Raw genomic sequence first — 24090 nt, forward strand, 5'->3', positions numbered from 1 at the left:
GCTGGCATTTGTCTACCAACCCAGAGTATTACTGGGGTTCCTACCCCCCCCCCCATTTTATGTATACATTTCAAACAAATATACAGAATATTGTTAACAGAAATATTGAATTTCCAGAAAAAAGAAACATTAAATAAAATGACAAGCACTAAAAATCTCTGTAATATAGCTTACAATCAAATTTTTGTAGGGAGGAGGAATTAAAAGAAATACCAAACGGGGAACTATTCCAGTTAGAAAAGAAAAAAGGAATAGTGGAGGATCCAGGACAATTACAAAACTCTCAGCCAGTCACTATGGCAATTACCACCACCAGTTGCATCCAAAAAGGCTCTCAATTGCTCAGAAGAGAAAAAGAAACATAATTAGCTTGTGCATAAGTGACTTGCACGGATAATGTAAAAGAAATGATGTGCCAAGAGCTTTAGGCGCATTGCCAGGAAAGCTTTCCAGAGTCGATTGGCTAACATTAGGAAAAATCCATATTCGCTGTCCCAGAAATGTCTCTGAGGCCTTTTGAAAGTAGGAACGGAAAACAAGATCTAAATCAACCTTAAATAGGAAGGAAAATCAACAGGATGGCCCGGCTGGACTCTTCAGGGACAGTTCTTTCCAAGCCATCAAGTGGACTGAATCCATCACCATCAATCAGTCTCAGAATGCACAGCTCTAATATTACTATTTTTTTTGCATTGAAGATTAACCTATTTGTTTAAAGCCAGTTATTACTGGATTCCATACAGTGATAAAAGAATGCGAATGGGAAGTTAACATCTTCCCGAGCAGGTGTTAGAAAACCAGAAGTGACCAGCAATGTTAGAAGCCTATGCAGTTACTCTGATGATGATGGAACAAGCGTGTCCCGAGTGTAAGAACAAAGGAGACCCGCGGTCATTGACCGCTGACCCCTCTTTCCCCCCAGAGCGTCTCCCTAGCGGGTGCAGACCGCTGGCAACAAAACCCATCCGTCCGTGCCCCCGCCGTCGCCGGTCAGCGCGCATGCGCCAGCCGCGTGCGTTCCGACACCTGACGCTCCGGAGCGCGCTGCTCCCATTCTCTCGTTATCTGCGGGGGAGACCAGCGCTGGAAGCTCGGTGCCTGGCGGGCGGGGGAGGCAGGGTGCACAGGCTTTCCCCTCGGCTCTGACTGCAGGTGTACACGCAGAGATAAAGCCCCGAGATATGCAATCTGCTGCCGGCCCCGGGTGAGTGGGAGTGAGGGAGGGACTCCTCCCCCCCTTCCTTAGAGACAAGGTAAATGCTGGGAATGGCCGGTGGAGGGGGAGGTGGGGCACAGCTGACCTCCCCCCCCCCCGCTGTGGTTTATGTACACAGTTGAGCAAATTCCCTCTTATCTATTAATGTGAGATGCTGTATGTTTCAGAGGAATCCGTTTTATGCACCTGGGGCGGGGCGGGGGTAGCCTATGCGATGACTTTAGCATGCATTGTTTAGTCCCTTGCACCAGTAACCTGGGAGACTGTAGGAATTATCTTTCACAAAGCCTGATGCTGCCCTGGTGGTGCTCTGGGTTTGACACACCACAGTGTGCTACTCCCGTGAGAGCGCTCCGAGTATGGCACACTGTGGTGTTCCTACGGGAATGTCCTGGAAGAGCCTGCAGGAGGCAGAGTTGCTATCTCACTGACGAACTGTTAACAGCTCATGACTTAGCTTGGTTGTGAGCATGAGGTGCAAGAGAGTAGCAGCCAAGTGGTTAGTGCAGTGACCTGTGAACCAGGGATGCTGGGGGTTCAAATTCCAGTGAGACTCCTTGTGGCCTCGGCAAGTACTTTGCTCTCAATTACTGCAGGTACAAACTATCAGACGGATGTAATATTGACGTACTAAAAACATGCGTCCAAAGTGATTACTTTTTTTTTTTTTTTTAATATGCACACAATCACCTTTCCTGGACTTTTGATGCAATAGGCAAATGAGTCCACTGCACTAAAAATTGTGCATCCTTAATGCCTCCATGGCATTGGACACCCTGGAGAAGTGCTATGCATCAGTTAGTAAAAGGGGCACTCAATTTTACAAGCATCTTTTTCCTAACCTGTGCAGGGCCAAGGGTTAATTAATGAGCAACCATTTTCTTAGGTGTCCCTTTCCCTAACCTGACTGCCGGCAAGAGTTTTTTTATTTTTACAGTACTCCTTTTTTTTTGGTTCCTCTGACTTAATTTTGCCATGATGCTCTGGGGCTGGCATTAATTTTTTAGGGTAAAAATATGCGCATCGGGTGCACTTTTATTTTTTTACATAAGCCTCATCAACATGGCATTTACATGTGTTGAGCGCTATTAGCTTCGCGTTTGTTTGGATGCGCTAATTCTCTTATCGTGTAAGGGGTTATCGATGTGCGCCCAATCACGGGTTAATCTGTGTGCTAGCCTGAGCGCACTGTATTGCATCTGTCTGTACAATTGTAAGCCCTTTGGGGATAGGGAAATACCTACAGTACTTAAATGTAATCCACTTTGACCAGTCACAAAAGGCAGAATATAAATAAAAAATTAATTTAAACACTCTTAAGTAATATGCCCAGGATAAGCTACGGAGGTTGGCAAGGCACATTGGGTACTTGCTCACCCCACCTCACTTTCCAGTAACACGTTACAAATGAGATGCGCCGCAATTCACAACTCACCATGTCTGTCAAACGCCAAAATCTCCAGCGGTGGGAAGAGAGAATGAAAATAGGAATTCCAGAATAGCGTCTGTCTCCTCAGGGGCCTCAATACTCCCCAGCACTCGCCTCCAGGTTTGATGCTGTCCTGCCTGCCACCTGTGCTGCCGATATGTTCCAAAGGCTCCACAAACAACCCACTTCTGACTGCTGTAACTTGCCACTACCCTTCATGTCAGGGTGCGGGAGCTTCTTTTATGGAAAAAAAAAAAAACCACTCTAGACAGAAAGTGGCAAAACCGGAATCACAGGTGCTATGGAAACTCTACACTAGTCACGCTCTTTTAACAAGGTAAATGAGTTTGCAGAGCCTTTGGACTTGACGCACCTGAGATGGTGAGTAATCCCATTGTTTTTAATCCTGCATGGCTCTGTTCCTAGATTAAGTGAATTTTACTTGCAAGTGTTAGGAGAACAAAACACTATTTGTTGTTTTATTGTCTGGTGCAATTTATTTTTCCCTTTGTAAAGGTGAGACAATAAGCAATCACTGGTATTTTGTATATCAATTTCCATGTTTCAGGTTTAAAACTATTTCCCTTCCCCCCCCCCCCCTTGCATCATCAAGGTAGGGGTTGGTGACCCCTTATCAAGTTATTCCCAGGATTCCCTCTGGAGGGCAGAGGCCTTGGAGGGGAGGGGGAGACCTGCATTTTTTTCAGGAGGCAGCATGTCTCCTGCCTACTAACAGAGCAGGAGGAAGACAGATGGAAAACCTCCAGAACAAGGCTTAAGCAGAGTAGCATAGACTTCTTCCTTGCAAAACCCAAGGATAAGGCTTGAAAGTGAGATAATGAGACCCCTGAATAGAGTCATATATGGGACAAATGTGAACCCATCCCTAGACCAAAATATAAAGTTGACTATGATCCCACTGCTGACACCAGAATGCTGTATAGGAAGGTGGATAGATGAGCCCTCTGGATGAGGATGAACAGGTCACAGGAGATCAGGAATGCAGGTAGTATACCTGGTTCCTTCTTTCTCTTCCTAAACATGGGATGGGAAATGAAATTCTCGGTTGCATTCCATGGCTTTGTCATGCAGGTAATTTACTGCGTGATACAGCCTGTCACAGATGAACTTTCTGCTGACTTCCTGTCTCTCTCTCAAAAAAACTTATTTTGTTCACCAGGAAAAATACACACTGAAGTTCTGTAAACAACCATTTTCTGAGTAATATCCTGTTACTGGTAAATCACAGCACAGCTTTTCCAGGAGCAGCTTGCAGAGTAAGAGGGATAGAGGAGGAAAAAGATAAAGGATGGAGAGAAGAATTAAAGAATGGAAGAAAAATGAGAGGAAGGATGGAAAGAGGGAGGGAGAATGGAAAAGGGTGAAGAAAGGAAAAAGAAGAGAAAGTGATAGGAAAGACGGAATCCATTTAGGAATCTCGGGTGATCTCTCCTGTCCTAGTGTCCATAGCCAGATGTATGTGGAATGAGGCTTTGGTTACAAACTTTAGATTGCATTGGACAATACAGTAATCTACCTATAGTAAGGAGGAAAGCCTGCATTGCTGATATGCAAATTGAGCTCTGCCCCTCCCTCCCTGTACACTCCAGCTCCGCCCCCCCCCCTCTCTCTCTCTGTATGAGCCCATCCCAGAAGAGACATTTTGATGGCAGAGGACAGTGCATTTACTGTCTCCTGCCCATCCTAGAAAAGACATTGGTGGCAGTGGTCAGCACAATCTACCCTCCCCGCCTCCCCAACCTCTTAATTCACTGGCTCTTATCTGCCAAACAGGAAGAGGAAGAGAAGGAGAGCTGCTTGCAGTGCCCCTGGTGCGTCCTCCATCCCTCCTTCCTTGCTGGGGCCCCAAGCATTGTGCTATGAACAGCATTGGTTCAAAGTGCTCCGGCAGGGGAGGAGGGAGAATGCACCAGAGACACTGCGAGGCCCCGGTCCTTCTCTTCCTCCTCCTGTTTGGCTGATAGGAGCTGGTGAGTGAGGGGCTTTAGGGAGGTGGGGACAGGGGGGGAAAGAATAAACAAACTTGGGGGAGGTGGGGAGTGAGTGAACCAGGGAAAGTGGAAGAATGAATGAGTGAACAGGGGCTGAGAGGGGGGAATGAACCGGGGTAAGTAAGGGGTTTGTGAAGGGGGGGAGAGTGAACGAGGGTGAATGGGATGGGGGTAGTGAACAGCGGTTTAGGTGGGGAGAGTAAACTAAGTGACTGAGGGGTTTGCGGGGGAACCAGAGTGAACGAAGAGTTTGTGGAGGGGGGAGAGACCCAGGATGAGCAGGGGGAGAAAGTGAAAGGGGTGAAAGTGAGTGGGTGAACTGAGGTGAGGAGTTTGTGGGATGGAGGAGGGAGTGAATGAGGGGTTTGTGAGGGTGGGGTAGTGAATCAAGTGAGGTTTTGGGAGGGAAGAATAAATCTGGATGAACGAGGGATTCGTGGAAGAACCAAGGAGAGAGGGGGAACCAGGTTGAGTGAGATCAGGTGGAGGGGAGGAAGGGAAAGAGGGAGAATGAATGGGGCTTTGGAAGGGGGAGGGAAAGGGAAAAAGGGATGGGGGTGTGATTCTACTCCCACACATCTCAGTTATGCAGTTCTCCACAGTGCGTTTACTACTAGTGCTTAATAATATGAAATTCCATGGCAGAGTGGGGCCCTGGTGTTAGGAAACCCTGTGGGGATGCAGAAAATCAGAGAGAGATTTCTTATCTCTTGGGCATCTCACAATAGCTGTGAGAAAAGCTGCCTCCTTCCCAGGGTCATCCGATAGGTAACTGTGCTGTGTCCTAATCCATTTATCTCACCTGACATAAGACAGCCCTGGCTGCTCTCCACCCTCTTACTCCCGAACTAAATAACAGCTTTTATTTCCCTCTCCTCATCTTCCGGGTTGCATGAAAGCCCACGTACTTTCTTTATCCTACCATTGCTATTAAACATTTCAGCTTAGAAAGTGTTTTATGGATTATCTCAGGGCTCTCTTTTGTTATTTAACATCCGCCTGTTGCCTTTAACCAAGATAAGTGCTCTTTAAGACGATGGTATGCAGATGTGCGGCCCTCTGGATCTTCAATGGAGGGCAGCTCTGACTAAGTTAAACTAGGTCTTGGGGGTTATCGTTAGCTCGCTTCAGACCAGCAAACTCTGTGAACCCCCAATAGATGACGTTTGCTTTGGGTTAGAAGGCTTCTGTCCTTGTGCCTGTTCCAACTATTGCTTTATGGATACGGCCCTTCCAGTAGAAAATGTCTGTTTTTGCTTGGAATTCGAGTTGATGCTTTTCTGTCACCAGAACTTCATAATCGTTTGTTTTGTAGTATGCACAATTAGACACGCATGAAATGTTTTCTTACATGATGACTATTCAAGCACGCCGCGCACATTCGACCACTCCCCCCTGTTCATGTGCACCCCACCATTTGTTATTCCATTTCAAGCTTTTATTAACCTGCATATATAACCTCCAACATTAGGGTACACGGTAACAGTAACTCGCATATTCTAGCCTTAACTCTAAACCCTCCTGACTATGGAGATATTAGGCCACAGCTTTGAATATCTTTTAAAATTCAGCACTCGCATCTGGGGAGACCTTTACTGTGTGACCATGTTGTTGTTGTTCACTTTAATGCCATATTACCATTATTCACCTTGCCGGGCCGGGCAAGATGTGTGGGACCCCAGACAGCCACGTTCCCACATCCCTGTGCTGGCAGCGTTCCTGCCATGGGTCCTTTTTGTCTCTCACCTTCCCCAGCCACCTGTTATTTGAGGTCTGAGTACTTGGGGCTATTATAACCAAGCTAAAACGAATGCCCATTACCAGCTCAAGTGTCTGCTATCTCATGGCACCCGAGTGCCCCTCCATTATTTTTTTTCGTTTTCCTTTTTGGCTGGTGAGTTGCCACCCCTCCTGCTCTGGCTATGGCGGGAGGGTGTTCACATCTGTTGTCCCCTTCCTTCTGCCTTGTCACTGAAGAATTCAATGGCTATCTTCCCCCTGCCTGCTCTTTTTTTTTTTTTTTTAATCCCCTTATCTTTTTCTTCTGCCCCCATACCTGCCCTGAACAAATGGCTCCTGCTATGCTAATCCCTGATCCCCCTTCCTTACCTCCTGAATTTTGTTCCAACCTCTATTGTTTTACACCCCAGGGATCCCAATGGTTAAAAGTTGGGATCCATCCCAACTAAATTGTGATCTATGGGGGTGGCCCATTATGAGCCTCTGGCCACCCAGGGTGGCTGTGGCATCTATATCAGGGGAGATTTACAGCTTGTTCAACATAGTGCTGGCCTCCTGATCTCTGGTGCCAGCAGATAGGATCGCATTATGCCAGTTTTTTAAATCCTTGATGCCAGTTGCTTCACGGATTACGTTCAAAACATTGATAGTCTTTAAAGCTTCACATGGGCCCCTTAATATGTGAAGGAGAAATTGAGTCTGTGTAAACCTACTAGAATTACATGCGTCTCGAATTACCATAGGTAAAATCAAATTACAAACTGCTTGGAAGAGAGCATTCTCATGTACAGGGCCAAAGGATTGGAATATTTTTCCGCAAAATGTTAAGACTGTTTCTGACCTACTGACCTTTTGAAAGGCAGTAAAGACCTTTTTATTTCCAGCTGCCTACTCAGATCATGTGGGTTCAAAGGGCCTTTTGCTGTTATGACTGATTGAAACTTTGTTGGATGTAAGAGGTCGTATGCATGCAGGTTTTATTTTATTTTATATTATGTATTTATTTTATGCGCTGTTGGGTAACATGTTTCCCGCTTCGAGCGCTTTTGGTGATAGAAATTGGATACAAATCTAAACAAATAAATTATGCAGTACTACAAGGTGTATAGATACAGGGAAGACAGTCCCTTCTCTGTGGAGCTTGCAAGGTAGTCAAGTGACAGACACACAAATGAGGCTTTAAGATAAAATCAACAAAGGCATGACTGGAAAAACAAACAAGACTGGTGGGTTATTAGTTGGAATTAATTAAGGAAAGAGACTGCTTTACCTGAGTAAAGCTGCAAGAAATCAGGTTTCTGCCTCCTAAAATCTCTGTATACAAAACCCCAGGAAGTGGAGCGGAGGGGACTTTTCCAGCTGAGGTCCCAAGTTCCATTCCAGACCTGCCTTCGCACCTATAACAGATCAGCATCTCAAAGCAGTGCCGTGCAGCTGCGACTCGCACAAGCATCCTGTTAACCAACAAAAAACAGCAGGCAAAGTCCATCCAGCACGGACGACCCAGTACAGCTGAAGCCTGCAAGAAAGGGAAAAGAATTCAGACTGGCGATAGTGATAATGCAGGATGAAGACAAGTGCCCTGGTGCAGTTTTAAGTTCATGGTCCCACTGCAGCAGGAGGCGGACCACGGAAGCTAATGGGGGAAAAAAATGAAGGGGACTGACGCCCGAAGATGAAAAGGAGATAATATACTGCTCTTTGTATGCCACAAACCCAAATACCTGCTGAAAACCATGCGAGTTTGTGCTGTGTGTATGATCTGCCTTCCAACGTTCCACACCAGACTTGTAATTTGTAAGCAGGCTGCAGTCATGCTGCAGTACATCTGCCTCCTAGTCAAAGGCGTCTAAAGTAGCCGTGACTGGTAACATTTTATGAGGGTAACTTGCAATTCTCCCTAGTTTCTTTAACAGAGTAACTTTAGGAAGGGTGGGCAGAAAGCTGCACATCCTACTGCTGAACGCTCGGCCCTCATCCTTGTCCTCCGTTAATCATCCTGCTGCTTCTCTTGAGAAGATGATTTCTATAGAAGTAGCCGCTTTCTAGTTTTACAGCTTTAGTCTGGAAAGTCATTTGGTCTGCGGCTGCCCTTTGGCTGGTTTAGGAATGGGGAAGGTTCTTGCCACTTCATCGTCCACGTTTGTGTGGCAGATAGTGCACCGCGTGGCATCCCAATCAAAGGCCCCTCGGCCATCCATGAGTGCTTCGCTGAGGTCGTTCTCTTCCTTCCCGCTACCTGCGTGTGCCGGCTCTAGAATTCAAAACTGCGCTACTGATGTCTTCAAACCCTCTGGAGTTTACGTTTGCTTCATGTCAAGTTCGCTGCACTGACCTGAGGCTGTCCGAATATTTCTAAGACGTTCAGCACTATCCTCTGACTGATACTTGGCTGCTTTCCGCCCCCTGTTTTCTTATTGCCATTCAAGGTATAAACATATCAGAGAAAAGGGAGAACCCAAAAGCACCCTTGTCAGTTTCCTCCTTCTACATCCTGTCCCTCTGCAGGGACTTCGGCAGACCAGGGAAGAGGGTGTGGCTCCCTGGAGTCACCTTCAAGCTTGATTTGAATTTCCCAGAATAGTTGGTGGAGCATTCCCTACTGCTGATACCTCCATGGACTGTGCATACTGCCCCTGCCTGTCAAGTTTTAGTTAGATTTTCCTGACACGAGCATGATGCTTTCTTTCTGTCATAGCATGAGCTTTGTTAAATTCAGTGATACTATGACCAGCACGATCCTAGATACACTGGCATGTCAGTCACATGTTTTTTACATGACTCATTTTATATATTCAGCTTCAACTAGGGCCAAGGCCCTGGGTGGAGGAAGTCTTCCTTACTATATCTAGGGAATGTGTTTCTACTTTGACTTCACGTAGTCCTTCCATCAAGGGTGATCTGATTCTCCAGAGGTTTTGCCTTTTGCTACTTGTATAATCTTTTTCTAGCTGCCATGGATGTTGGGTATAAGATGTGTTCGGTCTGACTCTTGGGGAAACCCTGGGCATTGTGTGGTCTGTTGCAGCGCTGTTTTTAACTGGGTACCAGAGGCATAGCAAGATAAAGGTGATTTATATATTTATCACATTTATATGCCCCGTTATCTTATATACTAAACAACTCACAAAAAGAATGCTTTAAATCAGGCAGCAGTGCAAGTACTGGCAGTCCTTCCTGACGTTGACCACGGTATATTGCTCAGGATTACAGAGAGATTCAGTGGTCCAAGGAATCTTGGAATGCAGCACTCCTCGTGTGCTCTGAATTTCTTCCATACTACTTCCAGTTTGGTAAAATAAAAAAAAAAAAAAAGATGGGGCCCCTCAATGAGGACAACAGAGAGAAAAGAGTTTGTCTGATAGGACAGAGAGATCCGAATCATAGCAACATGACAGCAAATAACCACAAGGTCTATCCAAACTACCCAAATTCCCTTCATCATAGCAACATGACAGCAAATAACCACAAGGTCTATCCAAACTACCCAAATTCCCTTCATCTGACTTTCCTGGTCAATGAAATAAAATAAATAAATAAATAATGCCAAACCTAATTTACATCTGCAAGAATGGAACTGATTGATGGCTGACAACTTGCAGTCAATAATAATTTTCTGGGAAGTAATAGTCTCCATTCATGGTAATGATCTTCCCAGTGCCAGACTGCAGGTTGGAAGGTCTCCCCCCTATCCGTCAAGACATAAGAGAGAACCAGCAGCACATGCTTGGTAGGAGTATGGGGACATCTCTGGTTCTCTCTTACTCAAGCGGGCACAGCAAGAGGTCCCAGGACTGCAGCAGGTACAGAGTTGGTTGGATTAAAAGAAGACCAGAGGTCCATCTAGTCCAGCCTCCTCCTGATTGCCCAGTGGTTCTCTCTGGCTCAGATTTCCTAAAGAGTTTGCCCCATTTTGTGACTGGGAAAAATCCTTACTTCGCCCAACCCTCCATATATGGTATTCCAGGAGAAGGTGAAAAATGCTGTTCATCCATAGCCTGAAAAAGTCCTCATCACGTAGCTGGTGATGGGTTAAGAATTGCTGCTTTACCACTTCTTCCTATCCACCAATATATTTTTCCTCTAAAAACTTCTCCAATTTACTTTAGAATTGATTTACTGTTGAAGCCATATGTATTTCCTCAGGCTGTCTGAGTAAAAATAAATCCCTTTTCAATTTGACAGGATTTTAAAAATAATAACAATACCTTAGCTAAGATCAAATAAAAGGCTTGAGTTGTGATATGAGGACAGACATTTCTCAGCTTTTGGCTGAGATGAAGAGGTTGTACAATATGGGGGAGGGGGAAGAAGGGGTTAATGCCCTGACCTCAGTGGGGACATTAAACTGTGTTTTTTTGGCACACTAGGAGGATTAAGCCTCCCAGAGTGGAAGTGTGGCCTAATGGTTAGAGATTGTGAGCTGAGAACAAGGGAGCCAGAGTTCAAATCCCACTTGTGACCTTGGGCAGGACACTTCACCTTCTACTGCAAGCCCTCTTGGGCAGGGAGCTACCTATTATACCTGATTGTGACAGACTTTGAGCTCAGATTTGGAAAGGTGAGTAATTTTAAATATAAATTCAAAATTTAAAAATTAATGCATTTTTGTAGAGCTGCACAGAATAAGGCACAAGCTCCGAAGTTCCCTTCCCCAAAAGGAAGTGGAGATGGAATTGGAACCTGGGTCTCTGAGTATCATGTTCATTTTAAACATACTTTAAGGTAGGCCTTGTGCTGCTGTTGCCTTTTTTCTGACCTTTGTGGAACTGAATCATCTCTCTTACACCCTTCTCAGGTATTTTTGTTCTCAGCTAGGAGGAGTCAAAGATCAGACACTAGCAAAAATTCAGCATGTGCCACCTAGATCTTTGGCCTATTTTCTGGAACAGTTTGCCATGACCTCTGGCAGCACGTGGATTCCTCCCCAGGGGAGGCTGCAGCTGTACACAGCTCCAGGACAGGTTTCTGCTTTCGGAAATAGACTTGCTGCTTAATTGAAAGCCAACAGTTAATTTCCTCAAAAATTTGGGCTACATACTATTGAATCAATTGTGCACACATACTAATCACAATAAATCATTGATTACAATCTCTTTCTGAAACTCCAAGCACATCAGAATTGCCACCTTACTAGATTGTTGGTTAAGTGAGGCATTGGTAGCCAATAATCGCTCTCATTGACTGATGAAACTCCCCCGCCAGAAGTCAGTCAGTCATGGCTTCCATGCGATGCACTTGTTTGCATAAGAAGGTTCTTATGTACACTGATGTCATGGGGACTAGCAAAGGTGGGTGAAGGTTAGCTGGCTTTGTCTTCATGATCACACTATGACCAATGCATGCACCAAGGGAAAAGCTTGGATTGTGTGAAGCTCAGCAGCCCTCAGCATTTGTGGTATTCACCACTTGGAATCTACTCCTCCCTTCATTCCCCCGTCTCCAGGTCTGCGGTAAGCAAACAGTGATTAGCTTCTGATGGTTCTGAGGGAGCCACAGTGACTCTAACCTTTTTAAGCAGGCTGATGGATAATTGACTGTTTTATTTTTTTAAGAACATGAGGTTTCATGGACTTGACACTGTCTTGTTGAAGTTAGTGTGTATTGAGTTGAAATTATGTGGCTATGTCTTATGAGTTTGAAATTCACACTGAGCACTGCTTTTTTGGAAGATCGAGGAATATCAGAACTTATAAATAAATAAATAAACTTGGCTGCTTTCCCCTCTCTGGAATGCAGTATAGCAGTGTTTCCCAACCTCTTCACGTCTAAGGCACACCTCCTTCAACAATAAAATGAACAGATCGCAATACACACACAAAAACAAGTTCAGTAAAAATGAAGAAAACCCCAAATCTAACCTCCTGTAACTACTCAAACACTTCCCAATACTAATGGGCCTTCATCTGCTTTTGGAATAGTTTGTAGTCTTGTATCTGCCGGATCTCCTCTGGAAGACTATTCCCCAAGACTGGTGCTTTTGGATCCCAGAACAGCTAATAAAAAGACCCCAGCTGATCTTAATGCCCTAGTTTGCCTTGAGCAAGTGTTTGGTAATAAGGGGGACTGTAAATTTTGGTAAATAGATGAGCAATACCATGAGATACGTCTCTGCTACTCGGGACTCCTGCTGAAGCTAGGAAGAAAGAGGTGTGCATGATTACACGTGTTCTCAGAAAGGAACTCCTCTCTGCTTAAAAGCCACCACTGGTGTGTCCTGCTCCTGCAAGGTGCTGGCCTGGACCTGAGCATTGGGCAGTAGTGATTTTTCAGTGGCAGGTCTGAAGGTGTGTGCCATGGCATGCTGGTTGGGAAACATGGGTGTAGCAGTCAGCATGCACAGCTGTGCTCTGGCTGTGAAATGGGTGGTGCAAAATTTATATATACTTGTGATTTATGTTTGTGGCCCAATTTATGTGGTGTTGGACCCAGATTTCAACAGCTATGAATAAAGTTTGGTTGAGCCAGAGAGAGTTTTAATGTTTATTTATTTTATTTATTTAAAATCTTTTCTATACCGTTGCTAAGTGTTATACCATCGCAACGGTTTACATGTAGGCACATATTTAATGTAGGTAAAAGTGTACTATAGTACATTCTAACAGGTGCTGTCACAGGTTCGGTTACAATATATCATTAGACAAAATAATTTTTAGAGAAGTGGGTCATGACCGAGTGTACTGAAAGTACTTTTACGGGTAAATTTATCATACATAGTGTTATCAATATGCTAGTTGTGATGTGGGGTTCATAGACTACTCTACTGTATCGTCCTAAGTCCTGTGTGTCTGTGCTTATCTGCTTATTCCTGAAAAATTTCTATTCTCCTGTCAATGTTGAGGGTGGGAGAGGAGTATCATGCCCCTACTTCAGAGGTTAGGAATTTGGGTGTTCAATATGATACTGTTTTCTTTTGAACCTCACATTTCTCTGATGGTGAAGATAACTTTTTTTTTTTTTTAATTGAGGCAGTTGAAGAAAATTAGAAGAGGGCTGAGCACTGAGGCTTTTTGAACTATTGTATAAGTGTTAGTTACTCCATTGTTTGACTATTGTAATGGGATTTTGTTGGGGGTAACTACAAGGAATTTACACCGGTTACAGGTTATGCAGAATATGGCAGCTAGGCTGGTGTTTCGATGCCTGAGAAGAATTAGTGCAACTCTTTACTAGCAAAATTACATTGATTGTCCATTAGGGAAAGAATAATGTTTAAGGTTATGACACTGATGTACAGGATTAATTTCTCAGCCTCTCTGCCCAGGTACAGAGAAACATGCCAAAATTTACATTCAGCAGAGGGTCCATTGTGAAGCAGATAAAAAGGGAGGGGTACCGAAGGAAGATGTTTTCAGTGTGTGGGCTGAAAATCTGGAATTCTCATCTTTAAACACTTAGGTTGGAGACAAATTATGTGGCATCTAGAAAAAAAAAGTGAAGGCATGGCTGTTTTAAGCTAACAATTAGTATTGGCAAGTGCTTTTTATGGTGAGATGTTTTATTGTTTTAAATAATGTGTATTGTTTTATTTACATTTATTTTTATATGTTATATACCGCCGTGATCAGTTCACTGTATGTGCTGTGTAGAAAAATTGAGAAATAAATAAATAACCCTAGCTGATGAATGGTGCATCCCCAGAAGCTGTTCTGTGGTATTTCTAGGAGAAGAGTCATTTGGGAGATGAGATTCTTCCTATCCTGTCAGCACATTCCTTTTCATTTTCTGATGTTGGGGTGGAGTCTGCCTAGGCTGAATACATCATGATGTTGGCCTCTGTCCTGCCAGAGATGAATATCCTTGGGTTCGTCTGGGCTCAGTGATTCAGAGGTAGGGCATGTGACACTTGTAAGAGGTCACGTTAGAGATTTGTAGCTGGAAACAGTCAAACATCTTCCCAAGCCCCGGTCATATTCTGACAGCGCACCCCATCTTATTTATAGAATCTGAAGTGATGGCAGAAGCACTGCAGAGTGAAGGAGTCGCATGGCGTTTGAGTCTGGTTGCTTACTGGTGTAACAGGCACCCTGGCAACTCTGCTGGTCCTGGAGAAAATTGGATTCTTGAACAACTAAGACACATTCAGCAATGAAGCTCATGAATATCTGAGGCCACGCGAGTCTCGTCCTCAGTCGTGACGTCAGCTGAAGTAGGGTAAAACATCGCTGGGCAATTCTCATGTTAGTCCAGTACAAGGCATCAAAGACTCCATGGATGGAACTGGAACAGTAAAAGTGAAGGGAAAAGAAGTCAGAATTCATTTGGTGCATGATTCATCCAAGCCCTTTTTCCCATAGACACAGAGTAAGGGAAAGATCTTTGAGAATCAGGTCCCACATTGTGAATGTGTTGTGGGGAGGTTTTACAGGCCAGAGAGAGGATGGATCCAACATATCCACTGACAAAAGACAGTAGAGGAGGGGAAGAGAGAGAGAGACACCCAGGGAATGGGTTTGAAGCAATTCTATTTATTCATTTTTTACAGAAGTGGAGCAACAAGCATTACGTGCATCGTGAAGAGAGTGATAACATTTCACACGCAAACCTTCGTTCTGCAGCTACTGACCAGGCTGACTGCTGGGCTGTGTCCTCTGGAGCTGAGACATTAGTACAAATGCTGGTGGGTCAGTGGTGGTGAGTAAGAACAACACTTTGGTGCCCCCATGGGCCAGTGCTGTTGGATCAGCCTCGGTGGGAGAGGCCTTGGCATCCCACGGGACAATACTGCAGGGTGGAAGGGAGTGGTCTTGACACCTCTGTGGGACATTGCTGGACTGAATAAATCAGTGGTTCTCAACCTGTGGGTCGCGACCCCTTTGGGGGTCGAATGACGATTTGCTAGGGGTCGCCCGCCCTAAGAGACCATCGGAAATATGGGTTTTTTGTCGCTCCTCGAGTCACACTCTCCCCTCACCGGATGCAGTAAAAAAGTTCATTCTGCGCTCCCTCACTCCCCGATTGGCCGGTGCTGGGCAAAAGGGGCTTGCCGAAGCAAGCCCCTTTTGCCCAGCACCGGCCAATCGGGCAGCGCACCCTCACTCCTCGAGTCACTCCCTCCTGCTGTAAATGTTGGAATGCGTTGGAAGAGGGGTAGTCTTATACAGCGAGTATATCCCAAACTCTATATTTTAACTGTAAAAGTTGGGGGTCATCTTATATGCCGGAAAATACGGTATATACAGTACAGTTACTTAGGCCTATGAACAAAAATAATTTTATGGTTGGGGGTCGCCACATAGTGGGGAATTGTATTAAAAGGGTCACAGAACTATAAAGGTTGAGAACCACTGGAATAAATGAAAGTAGAAAGATGTAGTCAGATTGTTCAGTGGATAAAGCCCCACACCATAGCAGGAAGCTATGAGCCTTCTTGCCCCAGCATCCTCTCCTGTAGGTCTTTCAGCTGTGGGCACCTTTAAGAACTCTTTTTAGTGTGCCGCTTACTTACTTGCCTCTGTCTGTGATGTATTGAAAGGCTGTTCTCCCCAATTAGCAAGCTACTTCTGTAAATAAACAGTAGTAATAGCTTTAATAGTTAGGGTGAGTGTCCTGTGCCAGTTCCTGAGTGATCTGTGTCACACAACTGGCAGGGCTCCAGGAGGCAAACAGAGCTCCCACAATCTAAATACATTCCTATCGAGGTCAGCACATGTTGCACATCCTCCCCCTCCTCCTCCTTCCATGGTATTCATCTCAGTAAAGCAGGCACAGGCATCCCATAATACTCTTGCCAGGTATCGCCCAAGATCTGGGAACTGTGCACCATTTAAGAAAAAGAAAACGCACAGTCTTTTATTCCAGGGATCTCCCTCGTGCCAAATCAGCTCCAGGGCTCCTCCTTTCTACTGAAGGCTCCAGGCCTTGTTCATTCTCTTCTGACTCCTTGGCTAAGATCAAATGTAAAATCTGAGTCACGAATTTAGGATTTTCACTTCTTGGCCCTGATTCTTCCCCACTAGGTCAGAGGCAGACTTCCATCCCATAATACAGAGATGCCAGCTCCGGTCCTCAAGAGGCATAAACAGGCCTGGTTATTGAATATGCAGAAGGTAGATTTGCATGCAGTGCTTCCTTCGGATGCAACACCATCTCATGCATATTCATGCTAGATCTCCTGAAAACCAGACCTGTTTGTGGCCCTCAAGGACCAGAGTTTCTTGTGCATGGGATGATGGGTTATTAATCTCGTGCAAATCATACGGGACCAGCAATCTTTGTGGTTCATGTCCAGCCTCCTTGTTTTCCATGATGGAGGCCAATTTTTAAAGCTGTTTAAATCTGAGTAAGCAGCTGGACCAGAACTTGCCGCGCTCTGGCTCAAGGTGCACATGCAGAATTTAGCCGGCCTGCGAGGAGGTGTTCCGGTGTTCCCAGATGCATGTTTTGTCACAGGAGGAAAGCAGTGTGTGTATATGGTGCTGTTGTACTTCCTTCCACCACCCATACAAAAAAAAAAAAAGGGCAGGTGTAAACTAGCCAGCTGCTTTTAATGTGCAATTACTTTACACTAATTTTCTAAATAACAGGACCCACGTGCTTTCTCATTGAAAATTAGCATAAAGTATGAATGCTTCAAGCACGTGGAAAAAAATATATCAAAACTACTCACCCAAAAAGAGAGATAGTGGGAGCCTTGGTACAGGCTGATCCATCTCTGTCTAGAGATCAGCAGTGTAGAAATCCAATGGCTGGGGTTAAGATGCCCATGTCCGTCAACCCCGGAGAGACAATGGAGTGATGGTGTCTGATGATATCAAGGTAGCAAAGCAGTCTGATAAGGTGGTAGCCAGACCTGGAGGATGCATAGAGAGATCACCAGCAGAAGAAGGGAGGTGATAATGCCTCCATACAAGTCATGGGTGGAACCTCACTTAAAATATCAGGTCTGATTCTGGGCACTGTACTTCTGAAAGTCTGGAGAAAGTCTACCAGAATGGTGCACAGTGCACACCAAAAGACATACAAGATTAAAATTTAAGGACCTATTACTCAAAGTACTAAACATTTCAGTAGCAGTACTAGATGTACACGGCGGTCTGCTGACCCGGCCGGTGCAAGGGTCCTAGGCGTCCTAGACAATCTTTGCTTTTGCATGCCTTCCCCCTCCCCCAGAGACATACCTTCTGGCGGCAGTTCCTGCACGCTTTGGCTGCTGGTGGGATGGACGCTGCTGGGCAGGGCCGGTGCAAGGGTATTGGGCTCCCCTCCCCGGTCACGCCCCCCCCCCCACCTGTTTTGGCGCAGACTGTGTGCTTCTCAGGGCAACCACGTGATGCCGCAAGCGGGGCCTATCCCACTCGCAGCAAAGAGAAATAGAAACAGGCGGCACCGAAACATGTGGGGGAGGGGCGCGACACTGCTCACGGCCCTGAGATGCACACAGTCTCTATTTCTGTTTTCCGCGAGCGGGATAGGCCCCGCTTGCGGCACCACGTGGCTGCTCTTCGGCGCCCCCTACGGCTCGGTGCCCTAGGCGACCTCCGAAGTTCGCCTAATGGACGCGCCGGCCCCGCTGCTGGGATAAGCAGAGAGGATCCCTAGCGGTAAAAAAAAAGAGAGGAGGAAGCCAGCTGGACTCTGTGGATTTGCACCAAGAATGAAACTGGGATAACTAGATGTGCCTAATGGTCCTTATCTGCTCTCATATTCTGTGACAGTGGTAGGAACTAGGGATGCACTTTCGTTTGAAACGAAACGGGACATTTCATGTGAATTTCCTCTTTCGTTTCATTTTGAAAACGAATGGAGAATGAACAAAATCCAAAGGAGCCACCAGCCCCAAAGCCCTACTCCCTTCCCCCACTGAAAAAAAACCCAAAAACTGAACTGGCTTGGCAAAAATGAAAGCCTCTAGCAGGGCCCTGTCTTCTGCTTCCCACCTCCTGACCCATCTTGCCCCACCCATTGGTTTTTAGAAGTACAAAGGAAGCAGGAGCCAATCCCATGTCACTCCTGCTCCCACCAGCTCCTGTTTTAAAAAGGCAGCAGCATTGTGTTGAATGAAGTTAGCTCTGTACCTCCTTATAATAAAACGGTGTCAGCCTCAGGGCTGGCTAGCACTATATTATAAATAAGCACCTGATGGGGCAAGAGTAACAGGGGAGAGCTCCTGCCTCACTTACATTTCTTAAAATCAAGGGACAGGGGAAGATGGGTCAGGAGTAGGATGAGAGGCAGCTCCAGGGGCTTCAATTTAAAAAAATAAAAAACAATTCCCATTTGGATTTCTAAGGACCCCCAGATGGGTAAGATGGGTCCGGGAAGGGGTTGCAGTGAGAGGATGTGGGCACACCTGGGTGGGGCTTTGAATTTAAAATTCTTTTTTGCTGTGCTAGTGTGGGGTATGGGGTTTTTTTTGGGGGGGGTGGGGGGTGGGGAAAGGACACCCTGGTCCCTTGTTTTATTTTAATTTTTTCATTCCTTTATTTTGTTTCAAATTAAAATGAACCATAAACTTAATGAAACAAAGAAAAATGAAGTGCACATCCCTAGTAGGGAGTTAGCAGTATTGGAAGCAACCCAGAGGAAGGGGAGAGTTGATGCTGACAAAATAAAAGGCAGAGCGCGCGATACTGCAGGCCATGTGGTCACCAGGTTGGTTTCAGGAGGCTGCAACTTCTCAGGAATCTCCCAGGATGGTGGTAGGATCTTTCCCAGCAAGGCTGCCCAGGCAACAGCCTCCCTGGTCTTGTATCTGTCTCAATTGTCATTCAGCTTGGTGGTAAGACATTGTGGGGTCAGGACAGGGCTGGGCAGGCTTTATTCTGTAAAGAGCTGTGAAGATTGGAAATAAGATGACAATCAGGAAAGAAGCACCTGTTTTAAAGAGTCTGAATTTCACAAAGATACAGAGAGGGGCACCTAAAACAGCCCAGCTAATTTTAGTTTGACCCATTTAGGAAACATTTCAGTTGCATTTTATCAGCACAGTGTGCCACAGTTAAGCATCACCATAGGAAACTTGCTGGGCAGACTGGATGGGCCATTTGGTCTTTTTCTGCCACCATTACTAAGTTACTATGAACTTCTGGTGGAAAAGTATGCAGATAAATAAGTGGTGATGATGTGGCAAGAGGAACTGGCAGGCTTGAGTTTCTGGAGTCTATTTGCTGCCTGTAAAGTAATAGTGTGATTATGGATGTATATACTTAAAGCAGGTCTCAGGATTAGATAGTAAGCAGCCAAATTCCTAGTAGTGTCTGATACCATAGCACCCTCTACCGTCCATATGTCCTCAGAACCCTACAGACGTAACAGCAATTATTAATACTGTCTAAATACAGTGACAGCACCTCATTATTGTATGTCAAGCCCAGAGCTGAGTGCAGGATATCGTCTGTCCATGACTTTGCTGCTCTCCGATTCTGGGGATTGAACAGCTCCTCATAGCTGTTGTGTGCTTGGAGAGAAAAGGCAGGCAGGACCTTAGGGAGATACTTGCGTTGCATTACGACCTTTCCAATAAATTTTGAGCAATGATTGATTTATTCCCAAATTACAGATCATAGCTCGAGGATCAGAAGGTTATAAATCAGCTTTCACCTCTTTTGAAGTTTCACAGCCTCACAGTGCAACCTGATGCGAGTCCCTTGGGTGCATAAAAACGCCATCCTCAGCAGCTGGGGGCATGCGTCTCCTGCCTGGAAGCAGGAGCAGTCTGTGACATCTGCATGGCTTTCACATGCTAGAGAAGGCAGGTGACCAGCAAGAGTGAACACACGGGGAGGGTTTCTAAACTCGCTGTTTTACTGATGAGCTGCTTCTTGCAGTAAGATGTTCACCTGGCAGGATGAAGGGTTGCAGGTGCTTAGAACATGAGGAAAACGTTGCTATAAGGTTCTGATTTTGCATGAAGTCAGAAAGTGAGTGCATTACCCCTACAAACCACAAGGAGGCCCTGCAGTACAAGAAGTGGATGTGGAACCTTTTCTTCCTTCCTCTCAGATTCTAGAAACTTTATTAGCAGGATAATTTGTTCATGTGCTACCAAAGTAATAGGTAGCATGGTGAAAGCAAAGAATCACAAAGTGCAGATGAGAAATAACCAGGTTCCAGTGAATAGTATTGCTCTGGTCAGATTACTATTTCTGCTTAGTCTTTCATATTCCCTGGGATTATATAGGGTGACCAGTTTTATGGGGACAAGCTGAACTAGTTTTGTGTTTATTTATTTTCACTTGGGATTATGCAGCTTTTTTTTCTGCTCACTTTTGTTTTGTGTGGGAAGTCCTCTCTGCCAGCTTTGGGACCTGTGCATCTCTTCATTTTCTCAGATATCTTTCATAGAACTAAAAACCTTCACTGAGTAATTGAGAACTCCTGGAGGCCTGTCTTCCTCTGCCCCACTGGAATGGCGAGTTCACTGGGAATCATGCTAGGGTTCATTTCATACTGACCTTTTATCTTGTGATCTACAGGAGCTGGAATGGCCAGTACACTGGGACTCATCCTGGCAGTGAGTCTCGCCATGATGCTGGTATGCATCGTTTCCTATGTCCTTATCAAGTGGCACCAAGGCAGATGGTGCAGGCAGAGTAAGTGCATGCACTGCGATGGGAGTTTGGTGCATGGGGAATGCAATATGCAGGATGTGTAGATAATGGAATGCAGTGCGAGGAGAGTTCAGTGCATGGAGAATCAGATTTGCAGTCAGATGGACATGCAACATACACAATGGGCCTGCAGTGTGATGGCTACAGAGAGCCTGGTGATGGCCTTATCTCAAAATATGAGGTAGAGGAAAATGTTGAAGTAGGGAGCTGAGAGTTGCTGTAGAGTACAGAATGGTGAGAAATGACAGCAGATTGCTGAGATGCAAGAATGGATTTTTTTTTGTGGAATAGGTGGGGGTTCCTGCTGGGCACGGCTGGCAGGTTATATGTGGATAGGGTATGGATTGGCTAGTGTGCCTGATTCCTAACCTTCTCTCCCATTGACACAGTAAATCATGCGCATAGTGTGTAATGTTACCAGGATCTATGTAGACTGAGGATGGCATTCATTTTTGATACATGCTTCTCATTTTGAATCTTTATTTTTCCACTTCAGGTTCTAACTTTATTCTCAACCTGGATAATTTTCGGTAAGTGCAGAACAAGATGTGACATGCTGGAGAAAGCATGAGAGAACTGCTTGGGATGGGGAAGGGCCTCCTGGTCATTGCTTTTTGTCTTGATCGTTCTGCATCTAACACTGGAAGAGGGGATAAGTTGATTAGTTTAAAAGCGGAGGCTTGCCTCATGAAAGGGAAATAGCTTGCTGCAGGATTCTTGGTGGTTTCTTGAAGGATTTTGTTGGGCTGACTGGGTATAGAAGAGCTGGGATAAGCATCCATCTGTCTCTGACTCCCTGCAGGCGCTTGAAATCAATGGAGCTGGAGCTTTCCCCTCCCTTCACTGTCAGCGGCTCCCTTGGCAATACCACAGGATCCAGCTATGCGCAGTTTCATGACTGTAGCGTGTAAAACGGCAGCAAAAGAAGAAAGAGATCCCTCTCAGCTCGTAAGGGAGATGGTGTCATACAGTTGGATACAAGGAAAGGTTCAGTTTTATGTAACAGAGTGCAGAAACCATATTTCTGTGTCTAATAAAGGGACAGCCCTCGCCAGTCTCTTCCCTTAGTCATGTATGTCCCATCCTCCCTGCTATCTTTCTGTTCCGTGCCCTATTCCACCCTCCTGCTTTCCGTCTGTTGTGTTTTCCCCCATCGCCACCCTTCCATAGCTTTATTGTAGCACTGAACTATCAGCTGCAACATTTTCCCTAGTTTTCATAGTTCATCAGGAGCTTATGTTCAAATCTTATTTTATTTTATTTGAAGGAACTTAGAAACTCTCAGTGATGGTGATGGGTTAGAACCCACTAAGTCAATACATGGCAGAATACAAACATATGAGAATACGTTCAACCCTTCCCTCCTGCTCCTACACAAAATCATTCTTCAGGATTTTATGCTCAGCTGATTCCAGTTAGGCATTGTATGAAAAACAATTACCTCCTACCCATCCAAAGAAAAATTATTCAGGACCAAACTACAGCCTTGGTGAGAAAGTGATTGCAAATATACATTCCAGGTTTGTAGAAAAAGAGATTTGGTTTTGCATAAGGTGTTTTTTATGATACATTTTTCCATTACACAAAGATGGAACATAGCGTATTGTATTTGAGTTATTGTGAGAGGGTCTAGACTTAATCACTGCTGTAGAATGGCTTTTTTGTCAATAAGAGTACTTTTCTACACCATAAATGAATGTATCCATTATGAAAAAATATAGCTTTCAAATCAGAGAAAAGCAGCATCTTACTATGAAGATGTAACTTGAGTCCCAGTAATGGATGCAAGAAGGCCCACAAGTTTTCGCCAAAGCTTCTAGATTTTAGGACAGGGCCAGAACTGGTGCCCTAAGGTACCTATCTCAGTTACACATTTCTGACACAAATTGGAAGTATCTAGGTGCTGCGCATACTCTTGTTTCTGTGGGCTATAATATCATAATAAACATGTATATCTTAAGTCGATATTGCTGGTAAGTTGCTTAAGTTGTTTAAAGCACTTGGCATAATATTGAGAAGTAAAATCTAGAGCCAGTTCCTCCTGCCACTAAGATCATTGGGAAGTATATTTGGTCTGTCTCTGGGTTTTTTCAAAAAACCTATGAAACCCCAAAATCGTAGGGTGGGAATGGACTTCTAAATCAAATAAATCTAAACACAATTGCCGCTGCTCTTGTTTAAGTTCTTGCATATCCAGTGAGCGTATCTAATGACTGACTTGCCAGTACATCAAACTTTTGGTTTTGTCTTAGACCAAAATTAGTCCATAACTATTGGAAAGCGGATAATTCTACATTATCTCCAAAAAGATGCCATAGTGTACGCAGGCCCTGTGTAGCCCTATTTGCAAAAACATTTGACCGGATTCCCAGCAAAAAATGTATTATCTGGAATAGGGAGGAAACGAGAAACCCTAAAATCTACCTTCAGTTGAGGACAGACCCATTGCCAAGCTTTCAATGGTGGGATAATCAAAACAAGTGAAACAAGGTGACTACCCAAGCCGCAAAGCAAACAAAAACACAATATAGGGCAGGGAAAAAGCATTCTGTCCATAAACGTATGATTCAAAAAAATATTTAGACATTAGAATCTGTTGGGATGTCACCAAGCTGCATCAATCCAATTTTCAGCGCCTTTAAGAGAAGACTAATCATTTGCTCCTAAATTGGAGGCATTTCCCTACATCGCTGGTGGATCAGGTTAATTTGTTTCAGAAGATGGTTCTGCCTAAATGGCTTTACATGCTTCAGATGATCCCAATGTTTCTTACAAACAAAAATATTCGGGATATTGAATCCTTAGGTTGCCGTTTTCTTTGGCGACAGAGGAAGCCACGTATAGCTTTGAGCACTTTGATGGGAAAACTGGAACGAGGAGGATTGGTTCTTAAGTTTCAGAAGATATAATATAGCATGTCTACTTCAGCATACACATAATGAGTTCATGAATTCCAATTTTTATGCCTTTTTAAGAGAGGTTCTAAAGCCAAAAGAAAAAGTGCAGGGGATAATGGGCATCCTTGTCTCATTCTTTGGCATATTGGGAAGGTCTCTAAAAGTATACTATTTACCACTACTGAGGCCTTTGGCTTATGGTAGAAAGCCTCTGCGACTTAAAAAAAAAAAAAGAAAACAAAAA

At 44.8% G+C, this 24090-nt stretch overlaps 1 protein-coding gene and 1 long non-coding RNA gene across 4 annotated transcripts in view; one reads left to right on the forward strand and one right to left on the reverse strand.

The window, feature by feature from the left end:
- TMPRSS4 (transmembrane serine protease 4) overlaps window positions 1-2861 on the reverse strand; it is a 32700-nt gene extending 29839 nt beyond the window's left edge. For both annotated transcript variants that reach the window (XM_029572265.1, XM_029572264.1), the window contains exon 1: window positions 2652-2861. In XM_029572265.1, coding sequence (XP_029428125.1) covers window positions 2652-2654 — 3 coding nt within the window. In that variant the 5' untranslated portion in view covers window positions 2655-2861. The remainder of the gene's footprint in view (window positions 1-2651) is intronic.
- Window positions 1014-22914, forward strand: LOC115073664. 2 transcript variants are annotated; one of them, XR_003852082.1, is made up of 5 exons: window positions 1014-1253; window positions 14883-15031; window positions 20815-20931; window positions 21446-21479; window positions 21752-22914. It is a non-coding gene; the product is annotated as an uncharacterized LOC115073664 (long non-coding RNA). The 2 variants fall into 2 exon arrangements; XR_003852083.1 differs by having other exon boundaries at window positions 1014-1204.
- Window positions 22915-24090: the final 1176 nt, after the last annotated feature.

The sequence above is a fragment of the Rhinatrema bivittatum genome, chromosome 12, assembly GCF_901001135.1.
Source record: "Rhinatrema bivittatum chromosome 12, aRhiBiv1.1, whole genome shotgun sequence".
NCBI classification, from domain to species: Eukaryota; Metazoa; Chordata; class Amphibia; order Gymnophiona; family Rhinatrematidae; genus Rhinatrema; species Rhinatrema bivittatum.